The 16,710-nt window shown below is 43.5% G+C and overlaps 1 protein-coding gene across 3 annotated transcripts in view; it reads left to right on the forward strand.

Annotated features, from left to right (window-relative positions):
* Positions 1 to 16,710, forward strand: part of MARCHF8 (membrane associated ring-CH-type finger 8) — a 170,560-nt gene that overhangs the window by 102,318 nt on the left and 51,532 nt on the right. Inside the window, exon 1 of one of the 3 annotated variants that reach the window (XM_075258200.1) lies at positions 16,226 to 16,591. The exons of the other annotated variants lie outside the window; for them this stretch is intronic. Within the exon in view, the coding sequence (XP_075114301.1) occupies positions 16,562 to 16,591 (30 nt within the window). The 5' untranslated portion in view covers positions 16,226 to 16,561. Of the gene's footprint in view, positions 1 to 16,225; positions 16,592 to 16,710 lie in introns of those variants that run through there. 3 annotated transcript variants of the gene reach the window in all.

The raw sequence follows: 16,710 nt of genomic DNA on the forward strand, positions 1-16,710 counted from the left end.
TCGTAGTTCCTGTCCCACCTACCCTGCGCTGTTATTGGAGCAAAAAAGGCGCCAGGGAAGGTGGGAGGGGAATCGAGTAATGGCGCACTTTACCACGCGGTGTTCGATTCGATTCGAACATGCCGAACAGCCTAATATCCGATCGAACATGAGTTCGATAGAACACTGTTCGCTCATCTCTACAGTTAACCAATATGTCCAAGTCACTATGACCAGCACAACAATCCAGATAGTCCGCGTACCAAGGAGTACCAATAACATTTTGATAATCCAGTAGGAGAATTTCACAGGACTCGCAAGGTGTTAAAATATTTGTTTTATTTTAGTCTCATCCAGATAACCAATGCTATTTTCCATTACACATAAATACTAATAAAAAATTCCTGGAAGGACCAAACTATCTGATACTAATCCAGTGACTGTTATTGTCGAGCCTGGAGGTTCATCCCTTAGACACAGTCAATGCGTCCTTGTGAAGCTACTTGAAATCTGTTGGCTTAGCATTGGTAAGACATTTGTAAGAATGTTCAATAGGGAAAGTACAAGTATACCGTAGAGATTAGTGCAACGGGGCAAATATCTAGACTGTGTGGTTACAACATAGTATATAATTTTCTGAATTTAACATATACAAATGGTAGGTGAAATATACGTTTGTGTTTTGTACACAGGGTAATGTATTTCCTTAGTAGGGTAGTGGGCGCCTCCAGCAATCTCTAAGAGGTGAACAATAAACCCACATAGGATCCAGAGATACAACTCCACTTGTAATACTTAGGGTGGGCTTACCAAATTGAACATATAGGAGTAAATTCTGTGTGTAGACTGAAACAACCCATTTAGTCGTCTTAGAGTTATTTTTATTCTTATTCAAGATTTCATAAATTGTCATCCAAATCTTCCGTTTTGGGCTCCAAACTTATTTAGAAGGCTGCAGTTTTTTTTTCTTTCATCAAGATTAGTATTCCTCCATTAATAGCATGGCTAGGATGTTAAATATTACCATCTTAAGTTTAGCAGATTATATATAAATAGGCTTAAAGACGTGAACGCTCCTTGCACCTCCTCCCATTGACATCTGTCACTTGGTGCTAAAAGATTAGTAACAGATTATTTTTCCTTTAAAGTCATATGAATTCTTCCTTAATCCAAATGGTTATATTGTAGCTGAGAACGCAGCAGATCTGAATAGGTTAATACTGGATAAAGCAGTACAACGTTCAGGCGGTCACCACATGAATTATTACTCGGGGTGTAATGATTGGATGGGAAATGGAGGTAGAGAAGAAATAACATAAAACGTAATCGGGCGCTCCGATGTCTTGCAAGATTCTGAAAGAATAACATGTAAGTGCACATGACGAGAATAACTCTAGTACATGTAGACTGTTCTCTATCCGTAATGGAGAATCTACCTCCTCTCCTGACATATGTTAAAGTAAATCTATAGATTCCCCATAAAATAACAATTTTGTGCCTTGTTAGGCAACACCGTGTCCGGCAGAAGGAATTGCTGTGCTGTTTTTATTAGCGAGTCCGTCATCTCCTCCAAGTGTATTTCTCTTCCACCACCTCCTTACAGAGCACATTACAGTGTTAGATCTCATTCCTTTGTTACGCAAATGAGGCAATTTCACTGGGGGTGGGCCTTCAGCTCCCTGGACCAATGATCTTGCTGCTCAATTAGGTATCAGTGATGTCATAGCAATGGGAGGATCAAATCTCAGTGCACGGGATGGCGCAGACAGGAGTTTGGTTTGTAGGGGCCTGAGTGGCAAGAGCAGTGCTCCAGGAAGTTGAAGGCCCACCCCCAGTTCACCCACTGCATCACTTACATAAGACCTCAGTTTTCTTTTCTCCAAATCTACAAATGTGACATAAGAAGGGTATGATGTGCATCAATGTGGTGGCATTTGAGTATGCTTGGAGAAAGTTGTAGACTTGGGAGCAGTGGCGTAACTAGGAATGGCGGGGCCCCGTGGCGAACTTTTGACATGCCCCCCCCCCCCCCATCCCAACTGACGCCGAAGACCTCGACCAACCCCCTCCTCCGCACTCTATTATGTCCCTTACTGGCCCCTGCATACAGTATTAACCCCAATAGTGGCCCCTGCACACAGTATTAACCCCAATAGTGTCCCCTGCACACAGTATTAACCCCAATAGTGGCCCCTGCACACAGTATTAACCCCAATAGTGGCCCCTGCACACAGTATTAACCCCAATAGTGGCCCCTGCACACAGTATTAACCCCAATAGTGGCCCCTGCACACAGTATTAACCCCAATAGTGGCCCCTGCACAGAGTATAATGTCCCACTGTGGACACCCATAAACAATTATTATACTCTGGGGTCTTTTCAGACCCCAGAGTATAATAATTGGAAACCCGGGGAATAAAAACATTAAAAAAAAACAAAACACTGTTGCTTCTTACCTGTTCCCCGGCTCCTGTGCTGTGCTGACCACCGCTCGCGTCCTTCGTTAATGACGTCGGACGTCACATGACCCAGGAAGCATGCCGGGTTCATGTGACGTCAGACAACAGTAGGACGGAGGCCTGGCAGGATCGCGGAGAGGTATGTAACAGTTTTTTATGTTTATTACCTCTCCCGATCCACCGGTCATTATACTCGGGGGTCTGCAAAGACCCCCGAGTATAATGATAGCCCCTGTGGGGCCCGCGGTGTCACTTGCCAATCCCGGCCCAGCCAGGATCGGCAAGTGAATAGGGCCCGTAACAGCCTATTTAAAAAAAAAAACGCAGCGGTAGCGGCTGTCACCGGGCCCCCTAATGGCCCGGGCCCTGTGGCAGCTGCTACTGCTGCTACCACGGTAGTTACGCCACTGCTTGGGAGTATATAAATAAAGAACCCCACCGCTTTCATACTCGTCCTGGCGGTCTGCACTATGTGTTTTATTCTTCATTCATACAAGTATCACTTCATTTTATGCTTAATCCATCAGTAGGAGATTGAATCACTAAAGTACAACATGAAAAAAAAAAAAAACTTGCATGAAAGGTGATCTTTAGGATTTCAGAAGTGCCACTGGTGTTTTATGAATTTTATATGCAAGTTCCGGGTGTGGTAGCCAGGGAGTAAACTACCTTTTTGTGTTATTTGCTATATGGGCTTCCCCCTTTTGACTCTAGCTCCACCTGAGAAGATGAGATTAAGTGCTTACCTTACCTTGATCCTTGTTTTCTGAGTACTTACTAATACTGGCATGTCAGGAGAGACGACAGGTTCTTTTTCCATCTGCCAAGTGACGTATGCACTGGATATATAGCATTCATTAATCTAAGAATACACATGATGCTCAACATATAAGTGAATAGACTAAACTATCTGAAGTACACTATATGTAGAAAGGTACTGGGCCCAACTCTTCTTCAGTAAATCAGGCTTCATTCAGTCTGATTACCATAGCCCTAACCATGCAGCCACCTTTACAAACATGTGTGCGCCAGTAGCTTCAAGGCAACCCTTATGTCACCAAGCACAATGCCAAGTGGTGGATGGAGTAATGTAAAGTACAATACCACCACTGGAACAATGGAAACTTGGTCTCTGAAATGATGAATCTCTCTTCTCTACCTGGTAGTCTGATGGACAAGTTTGAGTGTATTAAATGTCAGGAGAACTTTATCTGCCTGACCACATTGTCCAAACTATAAGATAATGTTATGGGGGTATTTTTCAGGGGTTGGCCTAGGCCCCATAGTTCCAGTGAAAGAAAATTGTAAGGCTGGGTTCACACGGGGTTTCTTGGGCCGGATTTTGACGCGGAATCCACATCAGAATCCGTCTAAAAAAAAACGCCCCCCATTGACTTCAATGGGACCCATCTACTTCTTTTTTCCACTAGCGGTTTTGTGCCGAAAAAAAGAAGCGACCTTCCCTTTCTTGCGGCGGAATCTACCACAGAGTCCACGGTGCAAACACTCCCTCCCGCCTAGGCCCAGTCACGCTAGCCTCAAAATCTGTCAAAAAAAAACAAAACCTTGTGAACCCAGCCTTAGATACATGCTGGTAAGGTATGCTGAAGCCTAACACTCAATGACCATTATATATGCAGGCACTGGGAAGTCAGGGGCGGTAATAACTCGTCCCTGCCTTCTCTTTGATATGTCTGACTGCTGTAACTGCCAACTTCCTCCGTCTGCGACTACTTGATGAGAGAGAAGCCGATTGTTCGGACCTATATAGTCAGTAGGGTCAGCACCTGGTTAAAAGTTTTCATATGAAATACATTTTTAAGAATTTTTGACGGTTACACCCATTAATGACTGGTATACAGACTTTCTACATCAGTCACTAATGGGCCTTATTGTGCTGGAGTTGCAGCAGGATAATGTGGTATCTCCCACACTCTCAAATGCGTGTACCTACTCCTGACGCCCAGGATATGCAAACCGGTTGGCCCTGGGTGTTTAAACCCTTGGATGCTGTGGTTAATAACAACTGCAACGTCTAAGGGGTTTTGGAGAGAGCGGGCTCCCTCTTGAGGCATCGAAATCCCTGTGAACGAGATCACAGGGTTTAGGTTCCTTTACATGGCAGCCGGTGGTCCAATGAAGACTTCCAGGGTTGCCTTCAGTACAGCCTAATAAACAAACAGGCAGTAATGTACATATTGAGTATTGCTCCATCTGTAAGAATACATGCAATACGACTGTAAAGTTATTTTCCTCTGTGTAAATAACTGCTTTTTAAAAAAAAAAAAAAAAAAATCTTGACACTTTCCCTTTAAACCCATCAGTGTATTTGGTCTCCCCGTGGTGCTGGCGTGCTGTTTCCTTTGATTTCATCAGCAGTCACTGTACAGTTAATAGAGGTCTAGAGGGACTGGAATAATTTTTCGTCATCGTATTTCTATCAGGTCAGATCTGGTTCCCAGATACACTGTGGCCGTGCTTGGATTCAGTAGCAACAGCTGCTTCTCAGTCATGTGGGGGAATTCCGCAGCAATTATTTGGAATTCCTATATACAGCCAAGCCCAGGGATTTGCTAAGCTATCAAAATGTTGGAGAGTTCTGTATGTTTGTACTGTAATCCATGCTGGGTGTTTGATAGGTAGAGACTGCCACTAAAATATCAGCACAGCAAAGGTCACAAATGGGTCCATGCGGAGCGTACAATATCCGTATACAGTATAAATTGTGCATGGCAAAAAATAGATGTCAGGTAGACTCTGAATTCTATATCACAAGCCAAATAACAAATGTATAGGAATGGTGCGAGACTATGTACATCACAAATATGCCTGGTTACAGGAATCCTTCTCTCAAAAGGGGTTTTCCAACGCTACTGAGGATTTTCGTCAGGCTGCATTGTAAGGCGGGCGGTCCTGGTCGGCAGGAGAGAGATGAGGACAGCCCACCTGACTATAAATAGCCTAATGGTGCTGAAACTAAATGCACGGATTGCTGTATACAAGAGCTGTCATTCAGAGGAGAGGGGTGCAGCTATGGTGTACCTCAGTGCAGATAGCAGGAGCACAGCAGGCTGACGGACCGCCCTCAGTGCACTTATAGAACATGCAGTGCTGAACTAGAAGTGTATTCACATTACACAATTCTGCTGCTACATAAAAGTATGTTTTGCTCCAGGGCTACCTTTGTCAGCTTTTTTGCAGGGTCAAAACTGTTGACTGTTTTCCTTTGTTCCCATAATGGTAATGTAAAAAATTGCAGAAGTTTGGTGGTTGCGGTCTGACCCAGCACAGCATAGTTCTTAAGAACATAAAAAAAACGTACCTGTATTTAGTAACTAGGAACTTATCTTAAAGGGGCTCTATCAGCAAAATTATGCTAATAGAGCCCCACATATGCATGAATAGCCTTTAAAAAGGCTATTCAGGCACCATAAATGTTATATTAAATCCTGATCCCGTTTTTAAATAAAAGCATTAAATCATATATGCTAATCTTATCGAACATGCACCATGGGCGGGGATGCACGAATTGATGTCCGCTTCGGGCACGCCTGCCTCTTCTGTCTTCTTGTAGTAATGCCCTCTGGTTCCATGTCTTCTTCCAACTTCTTCTCTTCAAATGCCATGCCTGCGTAGTAGCGCTTCCCTCCGAAGCGCTACTGTGCAGGCTCACTTGCCATTTTACTTAATGGCAGTTCGCGAGTGAGCCTGCGCAGTAGCGCTTCAGAGGAAAGCGCTACTACGCAGGCGCGGGATTTGAATAGAAGAAGTCGGAAGAAAACACGGAACCAGAGGGCGTTACTACAAGAAGACAGAAAAGGCAGGCGTGCCCGAAGCTGACATCACATCTTGCATCCCTGCCCATGGTGCACGTTCGGTAAGTTTAATGGTTTCTTGTCTCAAGACATGCGAAGTGTTGGTGTTTTATTTGTTTTTTTACCATCATGTGCAGGATGAAGTCATTCTCTTTCCATTGTTGCCCCTCTCTGATCTTTAATGTAGTCAAGGGGAGCTTCAGCCTGGGCACGCAGTCCACATACTGTTCACACCTCCTGGTTATGATTGACAAGTCTCTTGTGACATCAGGGAGCGGGAGGGATTGTGAGAGAGCTGATCAGCTGTCAGGCCGCCCAGCAATGTGGCACATGTGCCCTATTCTATGAATTAGAGGATAGCTGTCTGTTACGGTAAAACCCCTTTAAGGCTAAGTCTCCACTATGTTGTGTTTTTTGTTTTGTGTTTTTTTGGGTCCCAGGGTAGCTTACAACATTATTCCCCATAGCTAAGCATTATAGTTGTGAGTAACTCCTAAACCTGCAGTGAATCACTGTGTAGCCATAGCCTAATATGGAAAACCACTGTATGTATGTATATAAATCATCATGGTCACTGCCCAATGATGCATTTACGAGCAGTTTTTGGTTTGTGTTTGCAGATTCCTTTAGTGAAATTGTTTGCGCTGTAGCATATAGCATTGTGATCGGTAGATGGCTGTCTTGTATGTGCATGTCACTATAGCTATGTACAACGTATAGTAAATGTTATAGACTGCACAAGAGGTGGCAATGTGCATAATGCATTTCTAACATGCCATCTGTGTGCCACCCAGAAGCTAGATGTGGCCCTGTAATGCCTCTCTATCCTCAGCTTAATGGTTCCCCTATGTAATTGAATTCCTTAGAATCTAATAAGATCCATCATGTGCGGGTCATCATCTGGAAAAGTATTACTCACAAACAACTACGTCAAGCAGGCCGCATGGAAAAAATATCTTAGAATCACTATTTGTAACCATGTCTTTTCTGTTGCAGTTATTTTTATTAGGTTTCTGAAATAGCAGCTGGGTATCTTCCGGGCTTTATAACCTGTGGTAGGGGCTCGCAAAATGTAGAATGTGTTCCCAAGATGTCGTCCACTTCCTATCTGAGCCTTTGATTATAAACATATACTGTAAGGGTTCCTGGACGCACACCTACAATAGAAGACTCCAAAGTGTACCACTGTATAGCCATAGCTAAACTAGGCATGGGGGCTAGGGGGAAGGGGGGTGTTGGGATTGTGAGAAATATCTTTCGGCTGAACAAGCACTCAATCGGCAGCTATCTAATGTCCCCCTCTAGCCACACCCCGTTGTATGATGCTGGGAGCTCCTGTATTACCGCCACCGTAGTGTACGGTATTCACAGTATTATACACGCAGACCATATTTCTTAACCCAATCATGGTGATATTCCCTCAAAGGTATACAATAAAGGACAGCCATGCCTGGTGACCAATATTACACACATTAATATGTGTATTGGCTTCTGTTTTATTACGCCACCTCCATACATTGTCCTCTTACTGTTCGAAGTGGTATAGGGGGAAACCCGCCCCAGTTGTTGGTCTCTTAAGAATATCTTCCCAGAATTGCAGCCGAGCGTGAAGTCCAATTAATTTCTGTGATAAATATTAATTGGCCCGTCAAGTTCATTTCCAGCAATGCGATTGTTCCTTGCACTGAGGCTGCATTTTGTCAGGAAGAAACAGCATACCAAAGGCCGTTCCCTGGTCATTTGGGGCTGGTTTGTTTGTATGGGCCAAGTGTCTCTTATTGGATCAGCGTTACTTCAGTTTATTCCATTGGCTTCTAGTGGAAGAAGACAATGATATTGTGGGAATAAGCCACGGAAATCCAATTATTATATTACTCGAACTTTTTCTTATTGACCCGATGACTTAATAACATTTACATTAGTGCCATGTGTAAGAATGCATGTGTACATAGAATTCTATCATAGTAACATATTAGATGAGGTTGGATGAAGACACAGGTCCGTTAGGTCCAACCGATCTCCCTACAGTGTTGCCAGTTGCCCGATTTTAGAGTAAAAAATTCCTTTGCATTTGGATTAATTTAAAATCTAAAGCCTATGCCTACGAGTGAATGGATAAGGGCTGCTCAGCTATTTCGGTAACTTTTGTACAAGGCCTTGGAGGGAGAGAGACACACTTTATGGCTCATCTCCATTCACACACAGGCATAGATTGGTCCCTCTTCTTGTGCATGTTCCAGATTTGAGACCTATCAGGATATAGCCAGAATACTGAGCAGGGAATATCCTTTTATGTCTATGAAATTTTTTTTTTAAAAGAGAACCTTTTACCTCCTCCACTAACGCCAACTCTGCATCCTTCAGTAGGTGCCGTTCCACGGATTCTGGCACAGCTGGAATTTTTCTGTAACCCTCCCCCCACACACCATTACTGAGCAATCATTCCGGTTAGTCTGAGACCTCCCATCTGAAAGCAGAAAGCCTGCCTATGCTGAAACTATCTGTTCCAACCCCGGACCACCCACTTGACAGCCTAATTAACATATCAGAAACTGAAATTCACAGCACCTGTTGCTCAGGAATGGTGGGGGGTAGAAAAGAAATTCCAACTGTGTTGAAATCGTTGGAACAACAGATATTAAAGGATTCCAAAAGTTGGGGTGGTGAAAGAACAGCTTCTTTCCATGCAAATTTTAAAAACTTCAATGACAACGGTGACATTTAATACCGTATTCCGGCACAAACGCTTTCACATGCGCATGTAGCTTTTCTTGTTATATGCAGAGGCCTTTTTGCAGCCTTCACTGAGTGTTTCTTTAGCGGGTAAGTTCGCTTTGATCTCAGCGACAACCTTTCTGATCTATGCTTGATCATCGTACCTGACACCTCTTATGTCATCTACGCTTTCCTTGTAGACTTCAGTCAAGCCTTCATGGTGGATTGCCACTGAAACGTCAGCTACCTGACAAATAAACCCCAGTGGAGACATATGGGCACTTGCTTATAAAGTATATACTTTATTACCTGGATACGTTCTGATGTCTCTGCACTCCCGTATAGCGGCAGAGGAAAGTCAGAACTGGTGACAGGTTCCCTTTAATTAAAGAATGTTGTATGTCCACCAGCAAAGGCTAAAAGTTGTGACGTGTCAAGAAGAACCGCGGACTGATTTCTCAACAACCCTTACCTTGTTTTACCTGATGAGCGCCTCTATTTCCTGGCTAGATTTCTCATTCTTGATCTTTTGGCTATTGACGCTTGGTGAAAAGATTCCTTTTTGTAACTATCCAGAGTTTTTTGTTATTATATATTTATGCCATTTGTGTTGTTTTACAAGCTTTCTACTAGTTTATATAAAGAGACTAGCATCTGCTCGCGACTTCGTCTGCGGGTTGGAGTTGGCCCTGAGCCGCTGATATTTAGGCAATCGCTGTTGGTTATGATCCGCCGTGTGCCGCCACGTCCACTCCTGCGCGCCCCTGTCCCATTTGCTCCTCACCTGTCCCCGCGGGCTCTTTATCTACCGGCTGCTCCTGGCTCTCCGCAACCAACCTCGTTCCCCACATGGCACCCCGGGTCAACCTCCCCACCCCCCTTTTCCTGCAGAACCCCCCTCCTATGGCCCCCATAGGAACCCCCTGCACCCAACCCCCCCCCCCCCACACACACACACACACACACTTTAGCAGGACCCCCTCTGCAGAATCCCCTAACTCCCCTGCCAGCAAATGCACTGTCCCGCTGCTGAATGACACGGCGTACTCACCATAGCTAAGCTGGAGGGTTGAGAAGGCACAAGACCAGTAAGTTGAGTGCGGCATCAGGGACTGATGTTGTGTATGTCGGCAATGTGCGCATGCTCCTGCAAATACAGTGTAGTTGGTGTGGTTGGCCGGACGTTGTTGTGGAACACGATTGCGCTGGTGTTCTGCAAATATGCCGGGTCCAGAGTGTGGAAGAGGTAGGCCGCTGGAGTAACCTTAACGTGAGCGGGGAAGTGTGAAAATATATGTAAATGTTATTGTCTGGGGTTAGGGGCTAGCCCGGAGGCGGCAATAGGGAGTTTGTGGCTTGCTATGCTAAGAAGTGTGTGGGATTGCAGACCTGCTGCTATGAGTTCTGGTTTCGGTGGCTCCTGCCAAGAACGTATGTCCGTGATTGTTCCGAAAAGTAGCCTATCTTTCAATCCTGCCTATGAACTATGTTTGTGGAAAATTTCACGCGAATCGGTTAAGTGGTCTTTGCGTAATTGAGGAACAAACATCCAAACACACAAACTTTCACCTATAGGATAATCCGTATTGGGAAATAAAGAAGCAGGAAGAAATGCCCAATCTTAGCTCTACTCGGTTATTCTGTCAATTTTTTGGAAAAAAAACATAAAGGCCGGAGATGTTTTTCCTTTTTTTTTTTTTTTTGTCGATTTTCTATAGAAACTACAATAGTGTGTACACGCTGTCTAGTTTCCATGGTAGCTGGGAAGAGTGAAAAAAAGGCAGAGGATATGATTGGCGTGCTCCGCACATACAGGTGACAAGGGGTTAATTTCTAAAAGAGAACTCCTGTGTGAGATGTGAATGAAGCACACAATCTCTCACAATAGTGGTATGGTCCAAGCTTTTAAATATTGCCTCGGTTTAAAGAAGTCCAAAGGGTTTAGACATTAAGGCTACATGGCGACTTTGACCGTTAGTGACGTACTGAGACCAAAATATTGCCGCAGAGTCCTAGTGCAACCCTGAGGGTCCCAAGATTGTTACAAAAAAAAATGATGCAATATTTAAGTTTTTTGCGCCTTGAACTAAGATGTGGCACCCTGGGGGTCGCAATGTGACTCCAGTCACTAACATGAGTGAAAAAGTGGAAGGTGCAAGGTGACTCTGGAACATTAAACTAGACCTTTGCAATATGTGGTGTTCGGTGCAGGGTCCTCACAGGACGGAGCTGCTATCACATATAGACACATAGTGGTCACATACAATTGGCTTCACGGGTAAAAAAAAAAAAAAAAAAAAAAGCCACTTAATATTGCAGATCACTAAGACCAAACTTTGTTGTTATGATACATTACATCCTGACAAGTCCATTAGTCTGATCCACGCTTATAATCCTGTAATACACTAGTGCATAGGACATGCCATCGTGAAAGTAGTGCTTGGTATGTAGTCAAGAGGCAGCAGCGCTTGTCTGAATGGCGTGACCTCTTCTTCTGATCAGTGGGAGTCCCAGCTATCTGACCCTCACCAATCTGATATTGTTGACCTTTCCTAAAGAAATGTAGGCCATCAATATTCTAGTCCTGGAACGTCCCTTTAACTATGGAGCTATGGCGGGTATGACTGATTTGTTTGGACCTATAAGGAGGTCTTTTGAAATGTCTTTAATATACAGGACATTTCAGACCTCTCTGGACTTTTGTAAACAATCTCAAAGAAAAGACCACCATACACATGAGACGTTTATCTGCAGATCATTGAGAAATTCAACTTATCTTAGTAGCATCTGCTGTTAATCTTGTGTATGACCACCATAGACAGTGGATTCCTGGCAAATTTCACCAGGTTTAGCTGGACCTATGGATATGTCGTATGTGTATGGCCAGTTCTAGGGGGTTTGCAGCATGTCAACTGTGTGCATACAAGGGGCAGAGTGATTGATAAGACTGTGTTCACACCTTCTGTTTTCTACTAGTTAATACACAGAATAGCCCAGCATGCTACAGCGATTTGTCTGTGATTGAAGCCTGAGGCCATCTGCACACGGGCCCTTTCCTGTCTGGAAAATGGAGTCTGTATATCCTATCCTATTAATATTATAAATGTGAAAGTTTGTGGGTTTGTGAGTTTGGATGTTCGGATGTTTGTTCCTCAATCACGCAAAACCCGCTCTACCGATTCGGCTGAAATTTTCCACAAACATAGCTAATACACCCGATTGCGCAATAGGCTACTTTTCGTCACAATACCGCACATACGTTTGTGCCAGGACCCCCACAAAACCCAAACTCACACCACCATCTCTGTAATCTCACACACTTTGGACCATAGCAAGCCACAAAATTCATATTGCCCTCTACAGCCTCGCCCCTAACCCCACACAATCACTTATACATATACTTTACCACTTTGCCCCTCACCTTAACGATACTCCAGGAGGCGCTCTTTAACGCCCCGGAGCAGCCATGTTTGCCGACCCCACCGCTCTGACAATCCGCGACACCGCCCACCCATGTCAATACCCCTAGGCGGTCTAATAAATGCAAAAAAAAAAAGTTTAAAAAAAGTAAAAAAAAAAATAAAAACAAATAAAAAGGATTAAAAATTCAAATCACCTCCCTTTCCCTAGAACACATATAAAAAATAATTAAAAACTGTGAAACACATACATGTTAGGTATCCCTGTGTCCGAAATCGCCCGCTCTACAAAGCTATACAAATATTTTTCCTGTTCGGTAAACGCCGTAGCGGGAAAAATGGTCAAAAGTGCCAAACCGCCGTTTTTTTCACTGTTTTGATTCTGATAAAAATTTGAATAAAAAGTGATCAAAGCAATAACATTTCTCGAAAATGGTAGAACTACAAAGTACACCCAGTCCCTCAAAAAAGACGCCCTATACATCCCCGTACACGCACGTATAAAAAAGTTACGGCTGTCGGAATATGGCGACTTTTCAAAAAAAAAATTTTAACACAGTTTTGGATTTTTTTTAAGGGGTCAAAATGTAAATAAAACCATATAAATTTGGTATCCCCGGCATCATAACGAAACACAGAATACAGGGGACATGTCATTTTGGTTGCACAGTGAACGCCGTAAAACCAAAGCCCGTAAGAAAGTCGCAGAAATGCATTTTTTCTTCAAATCCACCCCATTCAGAATTTTTTCCTTGCTTCCCAGTACAATATATAGAATAAATAATGGTGGCATCATGAAGAAAAATTTGTCCCGCAATAACTAAGACCTCATATGGCTCTGGGAGCGGAGAAATAAAAAAGTTATGGGGTTTAGAAGGAGGGGAGTCAAAAACAAAAAACGAAAATCCAAAAATGCCATCGGCGGGAAAGGGTTAACTTCAAATACTTCTGTCCCAAAGACACTATGTACAGTTTCTCACAACAGCGTATAGCAGCTCAAATACAAATTAACTTCAACACAAAAGTCTCACCTATTCTCTGAATTACAGCAACAACAAGATACAAAGTTACATTTCATATCCCATCCCTTATACACAGTACGAAAACCTTACCCGCACCTGTATATACCCACTTCTACAATCACCGCAGACGAAGTCGCGGGTACCAGCTAGTCAGCCATATTTCCCAGACTGAAGGCTTTCTGTAGACCTAGACAGTCATAGTCATCTATGTGGGACGACTGTCATGTATGGCTACCATAGTTCCAGTATGGGACAGAAATCCTGCAGTGAGTCAGTGACTTGCAGCACTACAGATGGCTATGATACAGAGTCCGGGTTTCCCGATAGTATACAGTATATACTTCTGTATTTTTTAGCCGGTGAAGCCCACATGCAGCAGCAGGCCTAATGGGTCAGGCAAGCTCATTGCTGATCTGTACGTGAACCACAAGGCCACATCCATGTGCAGCTATCTGGAATATTTCAGTCCAGCCTAAGCGCCTCTAACTATACCCCTTTTAATAGTCCTATAATTTGCAGTAGGGGGCACAATATCCTACATTCCCATATAATTTGACTATATTGAAATCCAGAGGTAATCCAGCTATGTAAAAGACATTTGACGGCGTACCAATAATCTTATTCAGAGGAACAATCACACCTAGGAAATGACATTAGCTCTAATGATTATATTGGATTATTGTAAATCTTTCTGCTGGTAGATATAAAATACCAATGAGTATAATATGTACATGGCGGTATACTCATTAGCCATTGTAGCCTTCAGATGTGCCATGACATGATAGAATTGACAGGTTTGGGGGGCCACACGGTGGCTCAGTGGTTAGCACTGTAGCCTTGCAGCGCTGGGTCCGGATGTTCAAATCCTGCCAAGGGCAAAAAAAACATCTGCAAGGAGTTTGTATGTTCTCCCCGTGTTTGCGTGGATTTCCATCCCATATTCCAAAGACATACTGATAGGGAAAAAAATGTAGATTGTGAGCTCTATGCGGGGCTCACAATCTACATAAAAAAAAAAAAAAAGAATTGACAGGTTTGGGGCAGTAATAAATAGGACAAATCATTTAGATATTTTTATAATTTTTTAGTGCGCCATTTTTGAATATAGGTGTAAATGGAAACGCTGTGTGCAAGGATACTGTACAGCAGGCTATATACATGAGATATTTATCTGCAGATCATTGGCAGATTCAGCTGATCTTGGTAGCATCTTAGAATGGATCTGTACAAATCCAGCCTGTATTTTGTCCCTGTGCATGAGACCTGATTTAATAAAATGGTTAGATGATGTGACAGGTCTGTACTGTCGGCTGCACCTGCTCCATAGTCCTCGTTAAATCATGGCCGGTCAGCAGTGCCAGCGGGGTTCACGTGTTGCTGCTCACCTTATACTTTTCCTTGAAGATCCCCTACTGACTTTTAAGGCATTGCTTTCTGGCCTGTAATACATGGATGTAAAACAGAATCAAGCAAGTTTCGATTTCACAGATCAAATTTTAAAGGATTATCCATTTCTTTATATTGATGGCGGATCCTTAGTAGTGGCCTTCAATATTAAATCTAGAAGGACCCCCGCAGATCAGCCTTTTCAGGACAGTGTGGCTCCCAAGTCCCCGATGTCAGAACCTCACAGTTCTGATATTGATGGCCTGTGCTACAGATTGGCTATCGGTATTAGAAATTGGACATTGTCATACATATAAGCTGCTTTCTGAATCAGGAGGGGGGGGGGGGGGGTCGACTATTTCGTTTTTTGGGGGTTCCTGACTTCTGGCAGATTACCCTGCAGCGCCACCACAGGAGTAAGGCCTTACATTGTTTTGCACCCGAGTTTTGCCTAGTTTAATGAATCCCTTATACATTGCGGTGTATGAAGGGATCGAAGAAAACGGACAAAAATCGGGCATGACCTATGTTTTGACCTTGTTGACACATTGTAACAAACCATCCAAATATCAGTCATGTGAATATCCCCCATTCCCAGACTAATGTGGCCGTGTGAAGGCTGCCTGATTTTCATTGTCATGTGAAAATAGGGTAACTCAGAATTCCCTAAAATGGTGTTTGATTTCTAAAGCAAGTCCCCTGTAAGTATATGGCCAGCTAAAGGCTTTGGTCTGACATACAGCTTGCCATGGAACATGTTGCATAGTTTTATTCTTTTCTGCCTCTGCATCACCTTGAGTGATATGTTCAGGATCTGTGTGATACCCAAACACGCTCATGTGAACAACATGAAGATATTAATGACCAATACCAGATCGGTTGAGATCCAACACCCGGCACCTACATAGATCAGCAGCTGATAGACAGAGAATGGAGCTGGAAGCAGACAGCACTATTCTCTGGGTAGTGGCTGATAAGAGATACTGCAGCTTAGCTCACCAGTCTAGTGAATGGAAACTGATATGCAGTAATCTAGTCTGACCACTACACACACAACACAACTGTCTGCTTCCTGCTCCATTCTCTCTTGAACCTCCACCAATCTGATATTGACTACCTATCCTTAGAATCGGTCATTAGTATCTTTAGCTCGGAAACCCTTGAATACCTATAGCAACTTTTTATACATGTATTCTGTTTTATTTCCAGTTTTTGCGTATTTATTGTATATAAATATGTATTGTGTGTTCTGCGATTGGATAGATGCACCTTTTGTTTTGCAAGGATATCTTGTAATACAATATAAGGATTAGTGAAATATCTTGTAAAATAATGCACTTTGGTAAATGTGTATTAAAGGGCAGAAGTAAAATGCTGGTGAATGTCGCCCTCCTATAGGTGGCTATCCTCACTGAGCCTTATGATGCTGCATGTTTAATGCGGTTGCCAACACAGGACTGGCTGCAACCTCACAGCACACGAAAGCACTAGTTGGAGGCGGGGGCAGTGGGCCTTGAAGGAGGATAAAGAGGAGCACATACATTATTCATCCATTGCCTCTTCTCACAAGAATCAGCTGGAGGAAGTGCTCCGGCCACTCTCCTCATACTTGCTAGCCCTCGCCGGCTTGTTAACAAGCCCAGGCAAGTCAACTTTTCCTCTCCAGGCAAATGTAGGGCAGACGGCAGATGTGCACAGACCTCATCCTTTTAGTCTGGATTACTGGAGTCATGCGAGAGGAAGAAGCTTTAATAAGGATACTCTGATGCATTCATGTTGGAAAATGAAGCTTCAGGTAGGAGAAAGCTTTGTCAGCAGACTTCTGTCTATTTTATTATTCTGAGTCCTGGCCATGTCGTAGCCCAGTACAATCGCTTCGGACTACCAGCACTTGCGGAAGTAAATGGCCTTTCG

This window comes from Leptodactylus fuscus, chromosome 10 (assembly GCF_031893055.1).
Source record: "Leptodactylus fuscus isolate aLepFus1 chromosome 10, aLepFus1.hap2, whole genome shotgun sequence".
NCBI lineage: Eukaryota > Metazoa > Chordata > Amphibia > Anura > Leptodactylidae > Leptodactylus > Leptodactylus fuscus.